This window comes from Varroa destructor, unplaced genomic scaffold, assembly GCF_002443255.2.
Source record: "Varroa destructor unplaced genomic scaffold, Vdes_3.0 BEIS01000006.1, whole genome shotgun sequence".
In the NCBI taxonomy this organism is placed as follows: domain Eukaryota; kingdom Metazoa; phylum Arthropoda; class Arachnida; order Mesostigmata; family Varroidae; genus Varroa; species Varroa destructor.
The window spans coordinates 15,829,433-15,855,713 of NW_019211459.1; the positions used below are offsets into that span (position 1 = coordinate 15,829,433).

General features: G+C 38.4%; 4 protein-coding genes and 1 long non-coding RNA gene across 19 annotated transcripts in view; 2 read left to right on the forward strand and 3 right to left on the reverse strand.

The window, feature by feature from the left end:
* Positions 1 to 16: 16 nt before the first annotated feature.
* PolA1 (DNA polymerase alpha catalytic subunit) lies at positions 17 to 8,659 on the reverse strand. 4 transcript variants are annotated; one of them, XM_022812463.2, is made up of 8 exons: positions 8,484 to 8,655; positions 6,932 to 7,147; positions 6,423 to 6,567; positions 5,965 to 6,133; positions 2,403 to 5,559; positions 2,017 to 2,210; positions 1,276 to 1,553; positions 17 to 703 (listed from the first exon to the last, which is right to left on the reverse strand). In XM_022812463.2, the coding sequence occupies exons 1-8, from the start codon at positions 8,491 to 8,493 to the stop codon at positions 463 to 465; spliced, it is 4,410 nt and encodes a 1,469-aa protein (XP_022668198.1). In that variant the 5' UTR covers positions 8,494 to 8,655; the 3' UTR covers positions 17 to 462. The 4 variants fall into 4 exon arrangements, 3 of the variants coding, with proteins under 3 accessions (XP_022668198.1, XP_022668199.1, XP_022668201.1); XM_022812464.2 differs by lacking the exon at positions 17 to 703 and having other exon boundaries at positions 1,415 to 1,553; positions 2,017 to 2,088; positions 8,484 to 8,659; XR_015330154.1 differs by lacking the exon at positions 17 to 703 and having other exon boundaries at positions 1,477 to 1,553; positions 2,017 to 2,112; positions 8,484 to 8,659.
* Positions 8,660 to 8,845: 186 nt separating this feature from the next.
* Rpt6 (26S proteasome regulatory subunit Rpt6) lies at positions 8,846 to 12,196 on the forward strand. Of its 2 annotated transcripts, XM_022811747.2 has the most exons (5): positions 8,852 to 8,981; positions 9,865 to 9,891; positions 10,399 to 10,511; positions 10,697 to 10,886; positions 11,187 to 12,196. In XM_022811747.2, exons 1-5 carry the CDS (start codon positions 8,946 to 8,948, stop codon positions 12,084 to 12,086), a joined length of 1,266 nt encoding a protein of 421 aa, XP_022667482.1. In that variant the 5' UTR covers positions 8,852 to 8,945; the 3' UTR covers positions 12,087 to 12,196. The 2 variants fall into 2 exon arrangements, with proteins under 2 accessions (XP_022667483.1, XP_022667482.1); XM_022811748.2 differs by lacking the exon at positions 9,865 to 9,891 and having other exon boundaries at positions 8,846 to 8,981.
* Positions 12,197 to 14,897: 2,701 nt separating this feature from the next.
* On the reverse strand, positions 14,898 to 17,776 carry LOC111252609 (uncharacterized). Of its 2 annotated transcripts, none has more exons than XM_022810792.2 (4): positions 17,541 to 17,774; positions 16,897 to 17,109; positions 16,091 to 16,340; positions 14,898 to 15,614 (listed from the first exon to the last, which is right to left on the reverse strand). In XM_022810792.2, the coding sequence occupies exons 1-4, from the start codon at positions 17,552 to 17,554 to the stop codon at positions 15,327 to 15,329; spliced, it is 765 nt and encodes a 254-aa protein (XP_022666527.1). In that variant the 5' UTR covers positions 17,555 to 17,774; the 3' UTR covers positions 14,898 to 15,326. The 2 variants fall into 2 exon arrangements, with proteins under 2 accessions (XP_022666527.1, XP_022666528.1); XM_022810793.2 differs by having other exon boundaries at positions 15,421 to 15,559; positions 17,541 to 17,776.
* A 1,955-nt stretch (positions 17,777 to 19,731) lies between these two features.
* LOC111252663 (uncharacterized) overlaps positions 19,732 to 26,281 on the forward strand; it is a 17,741-nt gene continuing 11,191 nt past the window's right edge. For 3 of the 10 annotated variants that reach the window (XM_086992770.1, XM_086992771.1, XM_022810910.2), the window contains exons 1-2: positions 21,866 to 22,655; positions 26,086 to 26,209. In XM_086992770.1, the coding sequence (XP_086848896.1) occupies positions 22,576 to 22,655; positions 26,086 to 26,209 (204 nt within the window). In that variant the 5' untranslated portion in view covers positions 21,866 to 22,575. The other 7 variants (XM_086992778.1, XM_086992774.1, XM_086992773.1 and 4 more) reach the window with 7 other exon arrangements.
* Positions 23,882 to 26,092, reverse strand: LOC147754913 (uncharacterized). The gene is made up of 2 exons (XR_015330165.1): positions 25,052 to 26,092; positions 23,882 to 24,531 (listed from the first exon to the last, which is right to left on the reverse strand). It is a non-coding gene; the product is annotated as an uncharacterized LOC147754913 (long non-coding RNA).

Here is a 26,281-nt window from a genome sequence, read left to right on the forward strand (position 1 = left end):
AAATGAAAATTCACAGTGCCACTAAATTCACAATTTTATTGTTACTAGAAACTGTCAAGCTTATTTTCAAATTAAAATTTCACTTCTCATATATATTCAGAGCTCCTAAATACTATATGTACATAGCCGATAGGTTAAGTGTTTCATTAGAACGAAAGAGAACTAGATCGATCGCGGATATTCGTTTATGATATTTGTAGCAATGCTTCTTGTTTTTTATATTTTCCAGGGATTAAGCTGAATGAAATTGTGACGGAAACTATATCCCGTGATCTAATAAGATAATTTGTGTAAGTCGAATTCATGCTGCGTTACCTGTACAAAGTTAAGAATTGCACCTGTTCGGTGTGTCAGCTGTTTTTGTGTGCGACCCTACCCATGCAATTGGAATAACACAGACAGTGTCTCTACTGACACTTTCTCTCGATATCTATATTTCTTACGGCTAGCAAACGTTTTTATTTAAGGGATATCGAGATCGGGCCTAATCATGGGCCTTCGAGTAAATTCACAAGAAGGCAACTTTTCTAAGTATGATCGAAGCGAGAATATGGTGAACCCATTATCCCTCAGAAAATTTTCAACAAGAACGGTGAAAGCGTTGCATAGAATACGGACCGAGTCTGATTCAAGCAGCTGCCGCGATTCCGAGTTTGGGAGTTTTGTGGCGTAGTAATCGAGATCAAACATGAAATTCCAATACCTGAGAACAGATGAGTCTTTGATTAGTAGTTGCGAATTTCCTTAATTATTGATTAAATAATTAGCCGTCGCTCAAGTTGCGTAGTTTGCAAAAAAATTACGAAATTACGAAAAGTGTGTTGATTTGAGTTCAGTATACATAAGTCGAACCCATCAACAATATTGGTCCATCTTAAATTTGGAAATGAAACACACGAAGGCATTACAGCCTTGAACTAAGCACTTACCGAGATTCGTGTTACTGCTTCTGCCATGATAACAAAATATTTTACTTGTACAAATAGTCGAATGCACATCCCGTACATAAAGCCCCACTCGTGGTGCGTAACTACTGTTAGGCAATGGCACTTTAGATGGTGCTATTTATATACCCAATTTATTCTACTCGGGTATATCGATTAGAACGTTTAAAGATTTGCCGAACTGTTTTCTCTTTCTTCATCAGTTCGTACTTATTCTAGATAGAGAATATATTATATTTGCTTTTTGAGTGATTTTTCTTTTTCTAATTATGAAGCTCGTTCTCGTCATTTCTCATTAACAAGTGGTACATGGACTCTGGATAATTCTTACCGAAGTTGAGCGTAGTTCTGAAACTGTTGTGTACGCAGCTGAAGTGCGTCCTCTCCGCACGACGAACACGTCGGAATTTCTTCTTCATGCACGTTACACAAAACGTCTCTCTGGCGGAAGTCACATATCTGGCATACGTAGGTGATATCCTCCGCCTCGGCCTGGAGTTTTTGAAGCCTCCGAGTTACCTGGTTGCAAAGTTGCTCCACTTGAGTACTAAGCTGGGCCTGGCAGCGACCACATTCGGCAAAAAGGAATCGCAGTTTACTATCAACCACCTAAGTCAAAGAACATTTGGATATATTGTTATTAGTGATATTAAGTAGTTATAGGCAAACTTATAGTTTAGTGTAAAAAAGTGAAATAACATTATTCGTTCAGAAATGGACTACATTTTTCTTTTTGCTGGCCGGTCTGGAAAACCTCGTAGCAATGCTAACTATAGGTCTATTCGACTCTGTCTGTCCTTCACCTGATCGCAGAACTATTTTCTTGAGAGAAGCATCTCGGAAACGTTTTCCCGCAAATGTTTAAATTTGAACATGTATCTTATGCTGGAGTGGTTTTTGATTCCCACCTAATTACCGCCCAGGGCAAGTACAGCTAAGTAGTATAAATAGACAGTGTATATAAACTACGTTTGGGTCTATGATTAACAAAAAACATTGTACCTGAATAATTACAGCGATTTTCTTTATTTTATTGATGAAGCAACGATAAACAAATCGTGTTAGAAAGTACCTGAAAAACGGGTCCGTCAACTGAAATGGGCGTGTTACACTGGGTGCACTCCACCGTGAAGGGTTCCACATTCTGGAAGAGGTCAGAGTCGAGCGACTGCGGCAAAAGCAATGAAATACCTACATTCAACTCGGAGTCGATCACTTCCGACGGATCAAATGCTGCCCTGCGATTATATTTGCTTGGGTCCAAGCCTCCATCGTCGAAATTCAACATACACAGAACGCGTGTATAGCTCATTACTCAAATGTTAGCAGCGATAGCTTGTTCGGTCAGGGCATTTGTTATTAAGAAAGCACAAAACCCCTTACTCACATATTGTTAACTTTATCCACTATATATATAGAAAAGTTCAAAATCATTAGTGTTGGCAGAACAACGCTTACCGAGACACTGGGCGACGATGGTCGAGTCCGTTCCTTGAATAGGATCCACGAGACGCGACACGACAGGGAACACCTGTTGGGTGAGGTAGTACGTTTTGTCGATGGCCAGCTTTCCAGCATATTCCTTCATATCGAGTTCATCCTTGTGATATGCTCGCTGTATATGCGGGGCATCGGTGCCGTCCTCACAAATCACGTACTGAACGGTATCACCTGCCCTCAGCTTTCGCGCGCCCCGTACGTTAAATCTCTGAGCAACAATCACGTGTGGTTGGTTCTTAGCATCAGAATAGTCTTCAACATTCTTCGTTAGTTGCTTGGTGATGATGTACTGCTCAAATGGCAAGGAATTCTCATTGATCATCGTTGCTACTTGTTGCAAATGGGCATGCACTGCATCTACGGCATCATCGGCACCGAGCTTGCCATCCAGCAACGTGTCTACCACAAATCGACCCGTACGACGAGCCAGTTCAGCCCAGTCTCTCCGAACGATATCTAGGCCTTTAACCTCTATCTTCTGTCCAGTGATGGTGCCATCAGATCCCAAACTAAGCGTACAAGCAGCATACTTCTTCTTTTTTAGCAGAAGCATTGACCGGAACACGCCGTCTATTTCGATTTCCAGCTGACGATACTGCTTGTTGATCGCCTGACGTATACGGTTGCCAATTTCTTGGACCTGCTGAATCTGATTGGTTCCTGTCTTAATCATAATGGAATCAGTATCTCCATAGATGATAGAGTACCCCATTGATTCGGCCATTGACTTAGCACTCATCAATATATCTCGACCACGTTGTGTAATAAGAGCCGCAATGGGTTTGGCGTAAAAACGAGACCCCTGAAAACCAAGGCATCCATACATTGAATTGGCGGTCAGCTTCAAAGCTTTCTGCCGAATATCGTACTGCAAGAGTTTTTCCTTGGTAAGATTCGAATTTTTTAATAAATTCTTGACCGCTCGACGGCTGTCAACTAACCGCTTAATCTCGGACGGCAAAACTCCAACATCCACTGTCGTCTGCGGAATTTGTGCCTCCCAGTCAGTTTCCGCCGCTAACAGATTTTCCTCAGGAGGTGTAAGTACACAAGTCGTGAAGCATAGATTATACTCTTGTATAATAGACGGATAGAGTGAATTGAAGTCCATAAGCAAAATCATCGAATCGTAGAAGCCAACAATGGGATCAAGAACTAAACCTCCTGAATATGTAGGGCCTTTTTTCTTCTCATCTTTACTGTCTTCATTTTCCTTCTGCAGACGGCGTGATCGTTTCGACTTTTTGTCCGGAACAATGAAATTCTTCTCGGTGAACGCGTGCAAAAGCAAATATTCATTCCGCAATGCGCGCCCTCTCTGAAGCGTTTGTGACAGAGTGTTTCCGCAGATGTTTGTAATCTGGGCCGCTAGCGGCAGCACGTTAAGTTCAGCCATCAACTTCAACACGAATTGCGACTCAATAATGAGATGCTTGCAAATATTTAGAAGGGAATCACTTCGAGAATACATCTCACGTATGACATCGACCGGTATTTCATCGTGTTCTTTGGACAAAACATTCTGTACTAGGTCGACAAGGTCGTAACTCTTTGCTTGAATAAGTTCCCGAGCTGAAAGCTTTGTGTCACAGAGAACTCGACCGGGCAACAAATGGCTGTGATCCATTCGGGCCACGTTGATCATCGAGGATCGATGTAGGCGCGAAAGCGCCGACGGCTTGTAAATCTTGTGCCGTTCCATGGCTGAAAGAACCGCTGGTAGAGTGAAGGTTGTTACGTCGTGACCAACGATAATGTCTGGATCTACTTTGGCAATTTTGGCGTTTAGTTGTGAGATGAGCATACGCTCATTATCACAAGCATTGATCCGTAAACGATTAGTGGTGGGATTGGCGAGCTCCTTTTTGAAGTCATACGGCAGACCTCGGTCAGCGCATGCGGCGACAAGACAAAAATGTCCAGTGAAAAGGCGCGTTGGTGGTGGCTTTGTTAGTGGGTAAGCCTCACTGACCAGTCCAGAAACCATGATGACTTCGTCCCTGCCGTTCTTTTCGTTACGAACAACTCTCGCCTGCAATGTGAGAATAGTCAGGCTCGGGGGATCCGCTTGGGATTCGCTGACGCTCACGTTACAAAAATCAGTGCAATCTACCTCAAACCGGCAGGTTGTTCGTCGCACTGTCACTAGTTTTGGGTCTTTGATATCTATCCACGACGGGCCCTTGAGTTTCCGATCGAGGATAAACGTTTCAAGACTTGATGTATTCGTTCCGAATACTCGAGAAAACGTCCTCCCTGTAAGGTCCGCTGGAAGAATGTTAGAGGCCTTTGAAGGATTGTACTGGACCTCTAGATAGTTGGTCTCACGAGGGACTTCCTTGGTGTAAAAGACATACTTCTTCGTGATATCTTTACATCGAAAATCTGTGATACCGTGCTGTTTTAGGACTGCATACACCTCTTTGTAGACATCTCCAAACAGTATCGGCGTAACTGAACCAGCCTCATTTTTGACATCTTTTGGCAGAAAGAACATCTTTCGAGGGATATTCCTAACGACAACAGAGGCGCTTACTACACCGTGCGGTACCTCTGTCTTTCCGAAAATAAAAATACTGCCAGGCTGATTAATTGGATCTTCATAAGCGTCCAACCAAAACATTCGGAACACTTTATTTCCTGAGTTGTTTTCTACAAGGAGAAGGTCGGTGGCTAAGTTAGTTTGCGTAGCTGGTTTATCTTCTGATCCTGAATCGAAATCAGCTTCATCTAATAGATCTTCTACTTTGAACATTTTCTGTGATCTTTGAACCGGCGTACTAACTGCCGCTTCTTCAAGTTTTTTGACTGGATAGGAAGTAGATTCTGTCTTAACCTTAGAAGACATTTCCTCGGTGTCTATGATCGTCAATTCTTCTTCTTTAAAGTTAGCATTTTCAATGTTAGTATTTGTCTCTGGAGTTGAGCCTTCTTCAATGGGCATAGATTTTTCTGTGTCGGAAAGGATATTTTTCTTGCTAGAGACTACCTTGGATTCTGCAGACGAGACTTTAGGCTTCACATCTTGGGCTTTTGCAGTTGTTGGCTTTTCAAACGCAGTACTCGCTTTGTTGACTGGATCTTTCTTCGCAAATGGATTTGCAGGCAGAGAACTCTATAGTAAGGACGAACAATATTATGAATAATATAAACAAAGGAAATCACAATTTAAAGAAGTTTCAATAATTTCGCGGAAAAGTCGCTTTCAGAGTCGTGCACCAAATCAATTTCACCAATCTATCGTAGCTGAGTGTAGCTACTACCTAAATACCGGTTACGTTAAACTCAAAATTCTCGGAACGTAATCGAGAATGCAAAACTGGACCCTGAACTACTACATGCGAGGAATGTCTTTTACTTAAATGTACATAATACTATAAAATTTCTATATATTAAATCATGTTTAAGCAATACCCAAGACAAGACTAATCGACTAAAAATACGGTAATCAATCCGGTAGCAAACAATGCAATATTGCGCTGTTAGAAAAGTGTGAGTTTGCCTGTCACTTTGAGTTTACCTCACTCTTCTGCCGTTTTATGCTCCCGCCAGCTGGCCTTAACTTTATCGGTGCGTCATCGTCATCTACATCGAAACCTTTGGCTTTCATGATAGATGCTAATACATCGTCGTCCTCTAGGGATGCCGTTTCTGCTTTGCGTTTATGGGGCGCTGAGAGAAACATGGAGCTAAAACAGGACAAATAAATATGAATAGAGTTTATTTTATGTTAGATATTATGATGTAAAAAATGTCTAAAAAATATTGGTGATTGACCTAACGAACTATTCAGCCTATAAATAACGATAACAAAGTTAATTTGACAAATAATAAAAACCGGAACACAGTTATGTGGACGTGGATGGGTTCCAGTTATAGTTTGGTACCAGAGGAATTTTGTTCTTCAAGCATGAGACCATTTGTATTAAATTTTCCACTGTTAATAGCAAAAGTAAACATCTTAACCATAATTCATACCGAATATTGCCAGATTTATTGGCTTCTTGCCGCTTTTCTTGAGCGCTCTTGGGTGGTTTATAAGAAACTTTTTTCTTCTTGGACTTTTCCCGCTCGTTTTCTTCGAACTCTTCGTCAAAAATTTCGTAGCCGTTATCCTTGTAATCTAAAATAATATGAATACGCTCAGTATTACCACCATAATTCAACGAATCTATTAACTAATAATAATTAATGACTATTAATTCGTCGTAAGGATAACAGTGAGTCTTTAAAAAATCTACTTTTAATTCGAAATAAATAGATTGGTTACGTAGACCCGCGTGTGGCTCAAAAAGAAGAGCAGAACGACAAGACTGGTGGTCATGCCGTTACGGCACGCGCAAGTAATAGGGTCATAATATGTAGTATGCATAATAAAATTTTTTAAATGAAGTCGTCGAACTACTCTAATTAATAAAGTAATCAATAATAAACTGAATTTGTTAAGTGTCTATTATGCGATTATTTTACTCCGACTGCCTACGTACCATCATCGTTTCCTACCACGAAATCGCTTCGACGGTCGTTAACGCGTCGATTGTATTCCTCTTCAGTGACTTCTTCATACACGTCATCCTCATTATCGACGACAACATCGTAGCCTTTTTTATGGCCACTCTTCACTGCTTTGAACTTCTCGAGCGCTGCCAGTCGACCTGAACGGTCCGAACGCGACCGTCGGGAACGCGACGACGCCAACGACTCTACTCAGACATAATAACAATGTACAAGTGGATGCAGATTATTAGAAGTTTGTATTGTAGCTTTGTATTGAGCATTTTGCATTTTGATGTTTAGAGAGCACATAGTATAGTTCTAGATAATAATACGAATCACATTGTTAGACTATCGAGTTATTAGATTTTTATTATTAGTAGCCTTAATTACTCGTAGTCGTAAAAATTATATATTTATATAGTCTCTTTACCGTCCTTCCTTGCTTTTCTTTATTTATGGTGTATAGCATATAAGTTATCAATAAAATTTACGGTTGTTTCTTTCTTTGTATTAGCCTCGAGTCTGAAGTCTACGCCGTAGTAATCTCTAAGCATTTGTTCTAAAAACTGCAATTTTTTCCTTAAAGTCCATTACGTTACCATAGATAATGTAGACGCATATCAATGAAGCCTCATTCACCTATTGAACAAGCATCACCTCTTTACGTCCTTAGTTTTTTCAGGCCAAATTCATTTCTAAGATGAGCAGCTTAGCATCAAATGTACGACACAGATCACATATACAAAATACTATTTATATTTCAAACCAATGTAGCCCTAGTCGATGTCACCGTTTTGTCCAGAATGATCCTCCTTTGGTAAACAGATGAACCACAAAAATTACCCGAATTTGCAACCGCAGTATTTGTAATTTATCTGCTAGCCTTAATATTAATGGAAAATAAACCCTTTTTTGTATGTGAAATTATCTTATGATAGGATATGTGCGGACAGAGTAGGCAACGTTAGATGAAAATAATGTCTCAGTATTATGTCCAAAGTCGCAACAACAAGGGCATGATAAATAATAACGGCGTATCAACTACAGTAACTAGTTGTAACTAGAGTAGAGGTAACCTAGGACTCATTATCTAATCGTGCATAGGTTGATGAAACTGCGAAGACACATATGCATTCTGTGCACTTCTGTTTCATGGTGATACACCAAGACTTCAGGCCATTTTGTTCAGTGACTGATATAATTTACTCTATATGTATGGGCCCTCCGCGTACATTCTTGCTGTCTGATATTGACATGCCCAATGACGAAGATGTCCTTCAGACAGTATATAGAAGGCTACCTATCCTCTGGGGTATATTCACAGTCCGGCACAGGGTCCGAGAATAAACGTTTACAATATCACATAACTTTCTATTTAACGCTTTTTTATACCGTTGGATATATCCACATTTAAGTCGTAAGTATTGGTACTTTAACAAATAAATTCAGGCTGTGCAGCATTGGTTAGATCTTTCACTGTGTGTGTAGTCTTTATAATCAACGTATAATTCAATAATGTCCAGACATCAATTCCGTACTTACCATCAGCCATCTCTGTTTGCAAATTTTGCCTCACATACAATTGACTAACTCGCTTTTTCTACAGCCTACTTTAATGTTCACCATACAAGCTTAAACAAAAAACCCACCCCACACCGTTCCTTCTATTCAATTTCTATTAGCTTTACTTGATTTGCATGCTTTTGGCGCCAAATGAAGATCGAAACCTCGATTAAACGCGGAACCCACCAGAGGGCGCTAAGGAGCTGTTGACAAAGTTGAATTTTATCCAGAACACAAGACTGGATATCGTTTGTGTCAATATCAAATTGATACCGTGCCTAAATAATGAGCATTCTTGGCATCCTTCCGTCACGCTAATGTTAAATAACTGAAATAGTGCTAAAATTGACCTTCCTCCAAGATGGCGGTTTCTACCATATTTGTTTACCCAACAAGCCATTTATCTTTATCCAGAAGCAGACACCCAGTGTTTGGTTCAAGATGCGAGTCATCGATGCTTCAACCGGAGATGCAAAAGTGAGTGAAAATTGTATAAAGTCAGCTACGAGAGATGACTCGGTTGGTCCGAAGTAAGATCTTGAACAGCACGACAAGCCTTACAGAGAAAGTGGGGCATTCGTGAAATGCAGTTGATTAAAAATAGTCTGTGAATATTTGTGACAATTGTTTTGCTCAGTCATTGTCGTTGTGCTCATGCTATGGAGACTTTTATCGTATTTAGCTAAAACTTAGTCTCATGAATTCATATGGGTATTGTTGTCTACTTTATTCTATATATATATATATATATGGATTGTCGCCACTAAGCGATAGCACGCCAGATGTTAGAAAGTCAACAAAAAAATAGTTTGAAACTCTATATACAGTTTATCCCTGAAGCGATGAGTTCATATGTACATTTATTTATAGAGTAAATCAATTTAAATAATATCAAACTTGCTGATATAAATATATGGTTTTTTTCACTAAAAGGTGCGTTAGACTTTAATCGAACAAAGGTAAACGTTATCACCACGGCTGTGTGTCTACATAATGTTAAATAGAACAAACTGATCAGCTGTGCTTGCCGGCATCATGGTTAAACGGACCACCATACGACTGGCCTTATAAATGCCTAATTTTCCTTATGTGGTCCAAATTAAATATACAAATGCACGGTTTGAACGATGCAGTCAAAAAAAGCCGAGTAATTAAAAGAAAAATCCAACTTGTATGACCAAATCAATGTTCATAAACATTGATTTAGTTACGCGAGTTGGACGTCTAAATCTCCGCATGTTTAACAGGTCAGCACCACGTGTTATGTATTATCAGCAGCTAACCGTTGAGAGCGTACTTACATGTTTTTAGGACTGCAATCGATGTGATTTGCTCACATTATATGATTCTTTATTTTTAGGCACAATTTTTCGCTGCCCCGGCGCAGGTAGGAGTATTTTCGTGTTTGTGATTTTTATGGCATCATACGTATTTGTGAACGGCTAGCCGTAAAACAATATAGATGCTTTATAATGCAAGAAATAGTTTTTTATAACAGACCTGAACTATATAACCTGACTTAGATTTTGTTTCGACTATTTCGTAGTCGAGTCTGAGCTTTGCTTAATTTGCTGCTGTATAAAATATGATCATGGTATAAGATTAGTAGTGGTCGATTTATAATCACTGCTTCGTGGTAATTAGCCAGATTAAAGTGAATTATTGGAAAAATAATTTTTTAGTGTTATAAGAGAAAGAACAAATTTGAATTATGTAAATTTAAACATATAACGTAGTGAGAAACTATGCTACTTAAGCTACACAACAGAATACAAGTTTACGGTTGTGCTATCGAGCTTGTATATGCATTCCATGTATTGTGAAAATATGTAATTACTCAAAATTTTTAGGGCCTTTTATCTATTCTAATTACTACATTTTGTCAAACTTTTAGATGGAGGTGGAGCCGTTGGTCGGGAAAGACCGGGAGGGCTTAAAGCAATATTATATTGCTAAGATCGAAGAGCTTCAGCTGATTGTGTCAGACAAGACTCAGAATCTAAGAAGGTAAGTAATTTTTAATACCCATATTACATGCTTTGCTTTCGGTATCGAAGTTCCAATTTTTTGTAATCTACTTTGCTGTCTGTTCAAAACTGACAGTTAACGACTTCTGACGTACACTAGGTGCTTGGTTACGTGGGTGACGGTTAAGACTAAAGCACGATTCTGACCTATTTGATCTGCTTCAGGCTGCAAGCACAACGAAATGAGCTGAATGCGAAAGTTCGTTTGCTACGCGAGGAATTGCAACTTCTGCAAGAGCAAGGTTCCTACGTGGGTGAAGTTGTCAAGCCAATGGATAAGAAAAAAGTGCTTGTCAAGGTGCACCCGGAGGGCAAGTTCGTCGTGGACATCGATAAAAACATTGACATGAGCCAGGTACCAGATCCCATCACAAAATCTAATTCACGTGAGCACAACATTGACAAAAATATGTTGCGCTATTCTTGACGGATTTTTATTTGTGTCTCTTTTTCAGTCTTATTGAAAAGCCGACCTTTCAATTGAGATCATAGAAGCAGTTTCCTCTTGTCAATCGAGTTGGTTGCCTAGTACGATTCCAGGGAGTTTTTGGGAATTTTTACGTGTTCATTTACTTTAATATTCAGTCATATTCCATTGGACAACTTTATTTCAATAAAAAATTACACTGTACGTTTGTTTGGCTGTTCGTTACAGGTGACTCCTAACTGCCGAGTCGCTCTGCGCAATGATTCGTATACATTACATAAGATACTGCCGAACAAAGTCGACCCTCTTGTCTCGCTTATGATGGTGGAGAAGGTGCCGGACTCGACCTACGAAATGGTAGGCGGGTTGGACAAGCAGATAAAGGAGATTAAGGAGGTCATCGAACTGCCCGTCAAACATCCAGAGCTGTTCGAAGCGCTAGGTATTGCCCAGCCAAAGGGCGTATTGTTGTACGGGCCACCCGGCACCGGTAAAACGCTACTGGCGAGAGCCGTCGCGCATCACACAGACTGCACATTTATTCGCGTCTCCGGTTCGGAGCTCGTACAGAAGTTTATCGGTGAAGGTTCGCGAATGGTGCGAGAGCTGTTTGTGATGGCCAGAGAACATGCGCCGTCAATCATTTTCATGGATGAAATCGATTCTATCGGCAGTTCCCGGATTGAGAGCGGATCCGGAGGCGACTCTGAAGTGCAGCGTACCATGTTGGAACTGCTTAATCAATTGGACGGTTTCGAGGCGACGCGCAACATCAAGGTGATTATGGCCACAAATCGAATTGACATTCTGGATTCGGCTCTACTTCGTCCTGGCCGTATCGATCGAAAGATCGAGTTTCCGCCGCCTAATGAGGAAGCCCGTCTTGACATACTTCGAATACACTCGAGGAAGATGAATCTTACGCGTGGCATCGATTTACGAAAGATCGCTGAAGCGATGCCCGGCGCCTCTGGAGCAGAGGTTAAGGGCGTTTGCACAGAAGCTGGAATGTATGCTCTCAGGGAACGACGCGTTCACGTAACTCAAGAGGATTTCGAAATGGCGGTTGCTAAAGTTATGCAGAAGGATGCCGAAAAGAATATGTCGATTAAGAAACTCTGGAAGTGAGCCAGCGGCATTTTTAAAAAGCGTAAAGAATATAATAAATAGAAAGTGCGATAGAAATTATGGGGCAATCAGAAATGAATTGCATATATAATAAAAAGAATGATCACTTAGCCGTTGTCTAGTTCTGTACTAAATACGCGTATAGATATGCTGTAGGCATGACATATAATCTTTGAATAAAATAAGAAAATACGGCTTCTCGATATATACCGACGTAGTGCCGACAGAATTATGCTGGTTATAATTTATTTCTGTGGGACAATCCAATTGTGTAGAATTTGCAGAACGAGGTATTTTATTTTGTTATATCGCATTTTGCAAAGGCACTCAAGGAACTAGATGTTATGGGGCAACTTATTCATATCGTTTATCATTAAAGCAATAATTCGAAATATTTCTACCGTAGCGATTAACGCCCATTGCAGGCCTTTTCTCCAGTTTTTTATGGTACTGGTCCGTATTGCGGTCTAGATCGTATTAATGAAGTTATCACTATTGACTATTCGCATTTTTAGACGGGATTGAATGAGTTGTGTTCATTTCCAAACAAAAGTAGCCCACAGGCGCATTAACTTAATCTTATATCGACCTTGGCATTAAGTCTACGCCAGTTAGCAATAGATCACGATGATATTAACTTGTGTTTCTATAGACTAAGAGATTGAATTTTGATAGGTCATTCATGCTATCGCATTATGTGCTACAAAAAACATATCATAATCTCCATCACCGTTACAATGCTATGCATCCGTTAGCAGTGACATTTCTATTTTTTAGAAGTACAGGGTGTTCGAAATAAATTGAGATAAAATTTTTAAAAATAATGTGTATACGGCTTAATTGCCGAACTGAAGCGGTTATGGAAATGACTAGCAATTACATTGGATTAACACATCCGTATGGGATGTTTTTGCCAACGTATGTGAAAAGTTTTCATATTTCATTCAAGTTCCGCCTATAAAGGGGCTACATTAATCTTGTCACGACAGTTGATGAGGACTATAATCTCCAGTGCATAAAGCGTTTACTCTTGTATACCGTATGAGTAGATCATCAACGCCTGCTACTTCATAATTAGCCGAGAAAACTACGTAGAAGGACTGGACAACATCGCGGATGGGAACATCCCAGTGCGGTTGACCCACAACTGTTCCTGCAGTTGCTTTCTGAAAACAAGCCAGATTCCTAAAAATATGACTATATGAATTGTTTTCGTTTCGAGTTTTCATATTACTTAATAGTTAGTTGGTTAAAGGTCAGCAAATCAAGTTTTTATGATTTATAACTCGTGTTGTCATGCACCGTAGACAGGGCATAGGAACGTTAATTACGTTAATTAAAATGAATTATTATATAACCATTAGGACGGATATATACTTGATATGCCAACAATAAAGATCAGCTTTACTTTCCTTGCATTAGCACTCATTTTTTCTGGAGCACATACGAATCGAAATCACTATTTGGTTTAGCTGCTTTTTTAGCCTCGGTTTTGCAAACCTAATCTTTGTAGTTCTTATATCATAAATCACTGAAATGCGCTGATGCTATTTTGCAGGAAAATGTGCGCCATGGATGTTTTGCTCGAAAAGCGAATCAATAATAAGTTTTCTATTTTTTTTTTATTTATTAAAGTACATAGCAAGCTGGTTTATTCACTTCACATGCACTAATATTTACGGAGTAGTAACTATTATTCTATGCAGCTTTGTAAAAAAAGGCTTAGATCTACGTCTTAAGTTACGATCGTTGTCAGGTTTTTTCTGGCGTCTCTTAGAACCGACGAAATTAGGATTTGACTAAATATGTAGTTTTGATGAAAATGGATTTTGATCCATATTAAATGTGAACAGTCTGTCATAGAAAATGGTTCTGATTTATTTAGAGTAAGGAGCCATGTACATCTTGAGACACTTTTTGGAGTGCTTATATTTCGACCTTCGCTGACGAGTTTCGTTAATTATCAAAAGTACTAAAATAATTAGAGAATATGTACATAACTAAAATTTAAAAAAAATCACGGCACCTTTTGTATGCAAATGCTTCAGAATATAAAGTCTCTACTATAATCCAATAGCTCATGGTGAAGCTTAACTTCAAATAGCCATTATTGAATATATATATATATATTACTGAATTCATGAAATTTAAAACTACTCTTCATTCTGACGATTTTTCCTCATGTAGATATTTTAGAAATACCACAAAAAGTTATACAAGTATTTAAGGGATATCCCGTGTATTTTTCTTCTTTCTACCGAATCTCTGGCATCGTGTTGGCTCAGATATAATCAAGAGTATAATCAAAAATAGTATGCTATTTTTGCCAGGTTGTAATTTGCTACAACATTATGAACCATTCCTAAAATAATTTAATAATAATATCTATTATTTTGCTTGCGCTCTCCTTCTCTTCTGATTTCGTAAAATATGATTTTAGACTGTGCGAAAGGTTTTTATGGAAAGTAAGTAGGAGTGCTTTTATTGTACTGGTTTTCTGATCCTTTTTTTATTGCTTTAGTCTATCTGGGACTAAAGGCATTCGAGAACCTTAAGGATTATCGCGAAAGCTGTAACGTGCCTCACTAAATATTATAATTTTTTTTTCGTTTGGGCAGAAAAACTAGTGAAATAATTGGCTTTTGCTAAGAATCGTTTCAAAGCGAAGATTCGCATTCTCTTTTTGCATTATTATTTTGTGTGCAAAAGATGGAAAAACATCAAAGCACTTCACCTGGCTAGAATGAATTTCTATGAATGAACGACTATGAATATTTAATGAAAATATTCTATAAACGAAAACAAAAAATATAAAAAGTTGCATTAGTCATTATTTATTTACGGCCTATATAATTCTTATCACGTATACACTTATAGACAAAAATGTAAATCCTATATCATTACAAGAAAACGCTAATTTTTTGTCGTATAACTTAGAAGTTAGCTGCCAGTTGAACGGTGAGTGGAAATGAAGGTCTTGCATTTTTCAGAACATACTTTTCAAGCATCAACAGCAACTACAGAACCTTACCTTGAGTTACCTTAAACCTAGTTCTTCTACAACGGTTGCTGCAAATCTACGATTCCTTTAATTTATATTATTTTTGATCATTTCAAAGATCGTAATACTGAAATTGTATTTCGATTTAAAATCGCCTAACAACTGCCGCTTGATTAGGTCATTAAACCTTAGTGCAACCTTTCTGAGACCATCTTCTTTATACATTCCATAATTAGCTTTTAGCGTGAACTGAGTGATATGGCGAGTTTGTCTAGAGCCGAGACAAACGTGTGAATATCCTTATAACTGCTGTTCTCTAGCGAGGTAGCTATGTTTTTGTTTTGTCTCTTGTGCAGCTTACAGACTTCGCTATTCGGTTCGTACGAACCACAGGCTCCATTGACGAAATCTCCGGCAATAGTGGTCAGAATAGAGCGCATGAAAGTCTCAGCATCTTCGCCACACGTTCGAACTGCGGTGCACATACATTCGGTGTAGAAAGCGAAATTACAACACACCGGCGGAATCTGTTAAATAAACGATTTGGCAGATAGCAAAAGTCAACATTGCAACAGAAAAACATCTCATTTTTTTAGAATACACCCTTAATTTGTTGTAAAATTCAAGACCGCATGAGGGGTATTCCATTTGCGTCATTTCTGCCTAAGTAGTTTTTGGTTTACAGACTCAACTAATAAATCACACTTTCAGAGAGTAGTCTGTGACCTTAGTTTTAAATTTGGCAATATCGTTAAAACTCCTAATTGATAACTGAAAAGCTATTCACGCTATTCCAGCTGCTTCTTTTAGGCCAATCTGGCCAAATGTAGTTTTACCAAGAATTAAATGTTAAATGTAAAAGCGCTTTTATTTATTTATTTTAAATTCATAATAGTATTAAAACCAGAGGGTATGTTATTATAAAATCGCTAAAAATGATTCTTCATATAGCAAGGGCTTTAGGTCGATTGCTATGAATTAGTTATAAAATACTGACGTTTACCTTTTCTCGCAAGGGTTTTCCGATAGAGTCGTTGGCAGCTCTGTCTGTTGACAGAATGAAATCAATCGAACAGTTGCGCAGTTTATCAGAGAGCTTGTTCAAGCAAGGCGCGATGCGTAAATATGCGTCATGCTGAGCCGTTGTAGGATCGCAACGAGTCTCGAACTCATCACGAATCGCATCAAGGAAAAATCTGATTGTACCTTTTACCAGCCCAGCCGTGCAGTTTTCGGCTCGTGCTCGGACACATCTATAATGAATGATACGCGTCATAATAAACCAGGTGATCCTGTATCGAATATATAACCTATCCATAGTAAAGAAATCTATTACATTAGGTAAAATATATCCTATTTTCGCTAATTACCAATAGTCAGTGAAGGATTTGGTTTTTTGTGGAGTTTTTTCGGGACTTCTACAAAATATTACCCTGACTGATAAAATTATCGTATAATATATCGAAGTATATTAGATAATTATATAGTGAACAGCAGAAAGAATGAGAAAATCATCCGCAATTTTAACCCCACGGGCCAGATCTGACGTGCATAAATAGATGTGCAGCGTAAATGTGCACTAGTTTTTCTTCTAATAGATAAGCTTGTTAAAACAGACTTAGATAAAATAAGGTTCCTAATATTTTATCCCTCTATGTTTGAATTTTTAAATTTAATATAATGGTGGATGTTTCTTTCAATATGCGTCAAAATGCTACCAATATCATATGCGTTTGAATTGATCTTAGAATTGGCCGTGATACGAAAGTTCCCTAGACTATGTATTAGTATTCTATGAGAGTAGCCAACGTTTCAGCTGCGTCCTGACGCTCGCAGTGCTCTTCAAGTTCTGTGGCGGTGATTGGTGCTCTAACGTTATCCGCGTCGGTGTGCCATAAAAATAGATCCTGACCACAACGATCGAGGTAATCGTAACTGCAATCAGGTTGACCGATGTCCTGCTTTGATGCCAGAACACCCAAAACGAATCCTTCGAGCAAACCGCACAGCACCAAGTGTTTCCTGTCCACCAGAGGTCGCTATATTAAAATTACTTGTGATGTTCCCGATGTATAAGTAAAATGAGTAACTTGTGGAACCAACAAATTGAATTCTATTTAGATAGTCACTCAAGGTTCTACAAGTACGATGTTGTCGACAGTGGTTTCCACAAATGTCTCTAAAAATGCATGCAGTAAAACTACGCACCGCAACACCAGATCGTACATAATGTGTAATGCAGAGCTTATATACCTGTGTAATTATAACTCCTTATATCTACAATTGTGTAACATTAAAATGTAATATACTGGAACTATGTTCATCAGCTAAGCCGCTTGAAACTCTACCGTCATCGGAATTTAATCAGCAATTAAAAAATAAATACATTAGGCTTATGCACTCTGCTACTCTACAAATTGATAGGTTTCAAGAAAAATGAAAAATCTACTCACAGTACACAGAACATTATCCTTTTTTTGACTTTTTGCCTTTGTATAAACACGCTGCAAGAAAACTGACCAATACGTTAATGCTTTTTCAAATTTCGCGTGCCTACACGCGGAACATCGTGAGGAGGCGGGTAGCTCACGTCTACATTATCTGGAGTTGTCTTCGTTTCTAGCGCAAGTGACAACGCTTCTGACCGACGGAACAGCTGCCAAGACGTTGAGCACGATGGCGTGCGTATGTGTGCTCGTTATAAGGTGATCATCATGACCTTGGGAGTTGTTTATGCATATGAAAGCGTTTCGGCACGGATGTCACATAGCTACTGGATATATGAGCTGTTCTACGATTTAGTCTCCCCACAAGGAAAACAGCATTTCCTTTCGTGAAAACTAAGCGGTGTTAGCGAACGAGTATGCTCAGACTTATTCCAAAAACTATTCCGAATAAACCAGTTATATGTATTTAACGCGCAGAAATGGTAATAGTGGTAACGGAGAATTGACAACGGACTAAACGGGCTGCAGTGCTTGAAAATAAATTAACCTTCTAATGGACCAGATATAATGACAGCGTCTTCAAGATAACGACTAAGATGACAATAAAATCTCAGTGTTTATATATATCTATATCTATATATATATATATATATATATATATATATAAAATGAGTACTTCTGGCTTTTTTTATTAGTGCTATAAATGCCTTTTTCCTTTTGCTTTTCTTCAACGACCTTTGTACCTAGCTAAATCTCGTACCGGAACCCATGATTAGCCTGCATGGGACTGGGAGTTTTACATCCGATACACAAGTCAGACGGTCGGCTTCAGCTGTAAACGAAGCTGTATATATTCAGTTTCGAACCTAGACCAGGAAGTGTCCATAAGTTTTGTAGACAAATACGTTATTATTGCATTATAACGAAGCCCAAGCCTACTGCACATACGAATTGCTGACAGGAATTGTCTGTTGAGCATAGGAAGGAGTCAAGTACAAACAGTATTGCTCATTGATGAGTTATTCGTACTAAAAAATTTTAGACCTCACAACAATGGCAAGAATTGGTTAAAATATGGAAAACTAATATATTTAGCCTACTTTGAGTCACCAGAACTCCAGTTCTTCTTAAGTTTTCAGGATTCTACCCTTTCAGATCAGCTGTCTAGATAGAAGAAGCTCAGCTTATCCACTAGATATAGATGCGTATGTGATTCAAGAAGCAAAGCAAAATATAGACGACAATGGAAGTGTCGTAGTGATCAGTTGTCTTGGTATATTTTTCAATGGTTCGTCGAGACAATAGTACAATTTGCGAGTAAAACAATTTTCATGCAGTCACGTTCAAATTCGTTTTGTGTGGCTAACAGAAACTTCTGCGTAGTAGACATCGGGTACGACTGTGTGAACATTCGCATAACCGATTTTTATCAAACGTTTCCGCAACTATGTTGGTAGATATGTAGGCTCGACTGGAGTCATTGGAACCAGTTTTAACTTGCATTTTCAGAAGTATAATTGTTTACAAACATATGGATTACTTTTTAGGCCTCATTGCACGAGTTTATGCACTTTTCAATATAGCGTGCGAGCCACGCTTCACGGAACATGGCCCGTTTACCTAGCTAAGTCTCGTACATACCACCTAGAGGATACGCGCTTTCTTTTTATTTCGTTTTCTAACACACTTTTTTGCCAATATTTTTAAAAAAACAAAACGATTTAAGTCAAGTATCATTTGTGTCTGTAAGGAATAGAAAATACAATCATTTTTATAACAACTCTTGGAAGCCAGATAAAATCGCATTTATTTTCTATATTGTTATTGTTCATGCATAAGATTATAAACGATTATGGTTGGCTTTCTATTCTGAGTAGCAAAAAGCTGCTGTTGTTTTTTGATGGTATGTTTTCGACCGTTTATTGCTGATGGAAGTTGAACGAGTTATACAGACGATTTATTGACACTTCTTACCGGCGATCATTCACTACCGCTATTCATTGGTATCGTGAACATGTACTCATGATATGTGGGTATCGCTAATAACAACCAGTTACATTGCCACCGCTTTAATCTACGCAATCATGGGTATCTATTACTACAGAGTATAATAATTGACGTAACGCCTTGATATCTTATTATCGACAACATCATCATAGTTGTTATTATTACCGCGATAATGTGTGATTGTGTGTGCTAGTCTCAACCACATTAGGTAAGTACGTTTCAATCTGTGTGTAAAGTAAGTAGAAAATGATATGCAGACACAGGCTTCCATCCGTTTTTGAAATATTAGCGCGCTCTAGTGAATATATACGACCTTTCACAGGTTTTTAGTCCGCGCCTATACAGTTTTACAAGCCGCGTTTAAGTCACCCAAATAATACGCGGTGGATCCCTCTACGCAACTTTGTCGTCGCTATTTGATCTTTATTCTACAGATTTACATGAGGAAGGCAGAATTGTTTTGATCAATGTTCTATGTATGATTATGAGAAAAAAGAAATCAATTGTTAGTGTTTTCAAACCGACATTTCTAGCTATATATATATTGGCCGGTGTGTGTGGTTTCCAAATTAATTCGAACTCGTAGTCATCATATGTATTTGTTGTACAGTTATATCGTCGGGTATAAAGTGTTCAGAAAATGTAAGCCTTATACATGCAAGCGTTAAAAATTCGGTTTGTTAATTATCAGTTAAAACTGTAAATTGAAGTGCGTGCTCATATTAATGATTGTCGAATTGAATGTAACGAATCACATAAACAGAATATCGAAGACAAGGGCCAAATATGAAGTGATATAGACATTTGAAACCGGAAGTAAATGCGCCTGATTTCGTGCTGAAGGTCAACCATCCGGACCAACGCCTAACGGCAGCGCCTGACGTAAGATGCAAAATATTTGTTCAGCGTTAAATCAGTCTGTTTAAAATATTCTTTATGACGTTACTTTTTAGCGGAATAGCTTTAGAACGAAGGTGAAAACGTTAAAATGATTGCGACGAAACACGAATTTTTCCTAAATTTATGGAGAAGTTAATGCGTACATATATAGGATTTATCTTAAGATGCGACCGATAGAAGTCTAAGCCGTCCGTATGTTAAACAATGGTAGAGAATGTGTCATGCTGACGCAATTCTGTTTTGAAGTAATTATTTTTGATATGATTTTAGTTGCCAACGCGCTAGGCAGTACAACAACAGGCTGAGAATATCGTGTTAAATCCAAACTATGTACTACTAGCTTATAAGGCTTAGTTGTGCCACAGAAGCCATACGCTCTGATTCCCTCATATCTAGGGTGATCTGCATAATACCGACATTTCTTCAAAAGGTGGAATATTTCAAATAAGGTGAGTCGCGATTGCGTCGATTGAAAGCTGAGCTCTGATAGGGATAAACGAGCTGAGATCGTTCGACTGCCTTTATTCAAACTTGGCGGACAAAGGCCAAAAAAGTAAAATTTCTGTGAAGATTCGTTTCATTTTGGCAAAGGCACAAATGCTTCCTAGGTTCATAAAGAATGTAGGCTGTTTACGGTCAAGATACGTTATCAGAAAACAAATGTTCTTCCCAGTGAATGATTGGTGCAGTTATTGCGTAAGTTGAACGAAGCCAACACGTGAGTAGCCATTACATCGTCAAGGAATTGAGCAGCCATCACGAAGCACTTTCAAATAATTTGAAGAAAACTGACTAGAAAAGAAAAAGCCCATGTTTTAGGTGCCACTGAATGAGCGCAAAAGCATCTGTTCGATCGTAATTCGATTTGCAAAACTTCAAAGAGGCGCAGCGAGATCAAACCATTTCTGGAGCAGCTTATTGCGAGTAATGAACAGTGGACCAGATAATGCGCGAAAAAGATTATAATCAAAGCCAGGAAAAGTTGCATATTCTGTGGCAAAGTCCAGACTGGTGGCAACGAAGGTAATGCTATGTATTTGGTGCAAGTAGGAAGGAATTGTACATTATTAGCTGTGGCCGCAAGAGAAGACGATTGATTCAGACCTCTATTGTCAACGACTAACAAGACTACAACGAACCGTTAAAATAATGGACTCTGACTAGAAAACAAAATAGGCGTTGCCTTTCACCATGACACATGTTTAGCTATTCAGTAAAGATTCGGGAAATGTTGATAGGTTAGTGCAATCTATTCGGCGTATGACTCGGAACATTCACCATCAGACTATTATAAGTTTTGGTCCCTGCGGAACTTCCTTAATTATTGATATGACTTTCCAGGAGAGATGCGAGATTCGCTTACCGCAATTCTTAAGCCAGGAAGCGCAAAAGTTTTAAAAAGTAATGAGATCATGGTGTAATCAGCAAAAAACTGATCAAAGAAGCACGTAATAAGTTAACTGGTATTGTTCTAAAATTAAAATTGCTTTAATTTCAGCTTAAAAACCGTAATACTTTCTGACCAATGTATACGTATATATAAGTACAATTTTCCTTCATATACAACTCTACTGTATATATTACAAGTATATGGACAAGATAGTCTAGTAATGATAGAATTTTCTGTTTACAAGGAAGTACTCTTCCAAGGCGGTTTTGGTTGCTGCTTTGATGATATGAAATCCTGTTCCTCCGTCATTATGAATGATAAACATCCGTTTTCTGTATGCAATTTATTCTACCGCAAGATGGGCTTAGTTGCCGTCATTTTTACATTTGTTTTACACTTGGAGACGACGTTCTGCTATTTCGCCGCCTAATCTAGTTTCCACGCAAAGGGAAACAAATAAACATAAATTAAGGGAACTACTTATTTTTGTTTTTGGAATTATGCTAAACTTAATATAAAACTCACGAGAACCGCTGATAGTAGTTCAATATGTATATATACAGTTCAATGCACTATAAACGTATATTGTGACGAGAAAATCAAGGTTAGTCTTACGACAGTTTGTCATTGGAAAATACGTGCGATGGTTATCGACGTTGTCTCTGTCGTCGTACATCACTATAAAAGCAAAAAGGACAGCTTCATTGAAATTATCTAGTGCTTACGGCTAGTATCTGCTTTTTAATGGGAACTAGAGAGAGACGTCGTTCGCCGGTAGTGCAAAGAAATGTGCATGTTAAAATACGGTTTCTGCATCGATGCTGGTAACATTTCAGATCCCCATATTTGAGGCCCTTTTGCCTAATAACAGAATTAGTATTTAATCATTACCTGATATAATGATAACACCCATGTAACTTAGACTGACAGCACAATATTATATAGAAGACATTATGAAATACTATTTGTATATTTTACTTTTTTTTTCTTCTTTTAAACCAAGTACTATCAGAAGATTCCATAGATGGTAAGTTTATATGTTTATTGCATAGAGTTGTTGTATCCTGTTGTGTGACGGAAATACGGAATTCTAGAGAACGACATGGGCAACCAAATAACAAACGTTCCCGGCCGGGCCAAATTTTCCAAATTCTGACGAAGTTTAATGAAGAACCTTAACGAGTGTTTTGAAACAACCCGACTTATCACACCAGTTAAAACCACGATGCTCGGTATCCGAGTAAACTCAATAAAGACTGGTCTACATAGGTTTAAAATAATTCTCATTGAATGCATGAACGACCAGCTAAAAAGGACTCCCCCGACGCGACCAGCCCCCAAAAACCCAGGCACTAATCCAAGAACAATTTTTTTATACGCATAAATCATAAAGTTTTTATGTAGGCATGACAACCTGTAAGAGCTTCTAAGTTGAAGAGGAAAGCAAGCGAAGGTCGACGTCATACGCCCTAAGCATCACGTACAACGTACTCAGTTCAGAACGGCGGTACCCAAAGCTCTTTCAAAGTTAAGGGTAAACCCTAAGCGTAGCTTAAACTTCTTTTAGGACGAAGTGATCAGCTGAATAATTATCGGTACCTCATCTTTTAGAAAAGGATTTAAAGTTGCTAAAGCTTTATATAATCTACTCGATAGATCCAAGGTAGCGTCACATGGTTTGTTCTAGAAAATTTTATTTAAACACTATCATTGAATTACTTTTCAAACTGTCACACATTCCACCAAGGCGATTTTGAGCGCACTGACTTACTCACAATAATCCCCAAAAACATTACATTACATCTATAACGATATATCACGCACTTTTGACCGGGTCAACCTTAATTTACTTATCCAAAATATAATCATTGCAGATTTTAGGGTGCACAGTCAATGTACTCGATGCAACTCGGAGAGCCTCAGAATTGGTTTTTTGCCTTGCTACTATTTCATGCCTCCGCCTAAGACCTCATAGCGACAGTACTCTGTGATATTCAGTGCTAATTAATGATTTATACGTCTATTGATCTTGCCAAAGATGTAAGCAAACTTTGATTTGAGGAAAGCTTGGTTTGATCCAGTTTATTTGCAATTAGTAGGATGTTGATTTAGGCATATAGGTGTACAGCCGGATGGAAGACATCGATTGATCGTAGACTTAATTAACAAAGAATTTCAACGCCTAAAGTTTCCCTATGTGAGCCTGCCCTTCTAAAGTCTAGACTTTATGCACCATATCTCAAGCGTTCAGTCAGCAAACAGGATTTGCAATTTGATATTTTACCGCTTTATAATTAAAGCTTTGAAACTTTATGTTAAATTTAACTGCAGTTATATAGATATATATATATATATATATATCTTGTAAAATCAGTTCTTGTTCTACATATGCGTTAGTTAACTATCTTCTAACAAAACTTTACATGAATACTGTTTTTACCAGGCTTGTCTACTGTAGTATTAAAAAGCTATGAATATGCGCGCTCCTCCTAGAGTTTAGTATCAGGCGCGTTTCAAGCTGGCGTGACGTGTTGATTGTTAACAGATTAGATTCCTGTTGATTATCATTCTACTATTAGGTTTATTACCTATCAAAGACTTTGTGATCTCGATTTAGTTTACGACATGTTTTTATAGTTAACAACCTTAATTGTGGTGTACGTAGGCATCAAGTAAGACGTGCGGGATGATTTACCCTTTCTGAAACCATAAAAAAAACTCGTTAAATTGTGCGCAAGTGGTTTCCTTTAAAATAGCCGTGCCACAATCACACATTGCGCGCAGAAAAATAAGGTGTCGTCATATAAGGCTAGAATGTCGGAGACCGGATTTCTTAATGTAATTTACCAAATAAGATACAACAATCGATTAGACTAAATTACACCGACTAACTTCATGCAGTCCGTTCGAAAAAAAGTGTTCTCTTTCGCTGCACAAATCAATACCATATTGTATCGCTCTTTGATGGGCTCTGTCTTCACCCATATTTAGCCCGCCATATCTGTTTTGTATGCATATTCGGGCAGTAGCAACATTTATGCTAAGGGTTGATACTTAGTTGTCCCTGTTAGACCTACACAATTCGCAAATTTAGCCAAGCTATTAGTTTCTATTGTAACAAATACAACTGCTTACTTCTAAATGATAACATTCGTTAGTTTGTTTGTGGTACGTTATATAAACTCATGTTACGTAAATTACGGCTAGCACGAAACCGGACCTGTATGCAACAACTGGACGGCACGCTGTCACCGGTTGATAGATCTGCAACGAGTCGCATAGATGCAGGATCAACGATTTGCCGATTTCCGATTAAAAATATTACAGAACAGGACTAGACAGGATTCACCGCACTTCTGTGCGGGTGTTCTATTATGCACCTCGTTAGCAGCGCCTTTCTATCGCCCCATGATGCCATCTGATTATTGCTGACCATGTCTTGGATACGTAAAATCCTTTTGAGTATGAAGTGTGTACTTATGCTTCGCGCAGTGCACGATTTTAGCCAATTCCCAGTATGGGAAAGCTGTTCGTGGTTATCGATGCTGCCGTTATTAACTTTACCTATGGGTGGTCTGCTAAGTGGGGCTCAGCTGATTATCCTTGAAGTACGCTCATGTGTGCGCGACAATTTCTTTCACAGTTTAACTCTAATTTTTGGCCGAGTGCGACGGAGAAGATGAGGTAAGCTACGATTGAATATGTAATGTCTTCTTTCAACACCATATAAAAACTTCCTTGCATCATTCTTGTGACCCACATTCCGTGGTAATCAGCCGATGATAATTTGTCGTCGCTAAATATGTTTTAAGGCTAAGTTCTCGAGATTCTAGTACCAAGTCCTTTATCGAACGGTTGAACTGACTTAATATATTTTGGTGTGTGCAAGAGCATATATATATATATATACAAGACCCAGTTCTCTAATTGATAAAGGCTATAGGAAAATCATTCTTGTACGTACATTTGAGTAAATATGCAATAGTTTTAGATGTGTATAGCTGTGCATTAATGTTTCAAGTTACCTGTTAATATTTCTGTCTGCCAATGATATTTAAGTTATCAGTTTCAATCACAGATAGGTGCAAATTGTAATAAATTAGGACCTAGTTTCGTAATGGCAAAGCATCTTATTGATATGCATGCTATTTGTTTAGAGAACTGCTGCCATCGGAAAAAAATGTAACTCAATGGTTTGGTCAACCCACTCACAATATGTACTAATTTCATTTTCTTCACTTGTTTGTATTTCAGCGGTTTTGCACCACGAATCCTGGAACTACTACGACAGCATGAATATCCTGGGTCAGAACTATTCACAGAAGTGGATGTCGAAATACTTGCACAGGATAAAAATGTAGCTGCTTTTTTCACTAAGGTAAGCTTCTCTGTAGCAGATTTCTTGATCAGTTCAGTTTGTCCATGGGATATTTAGTTAAGGCTATATATA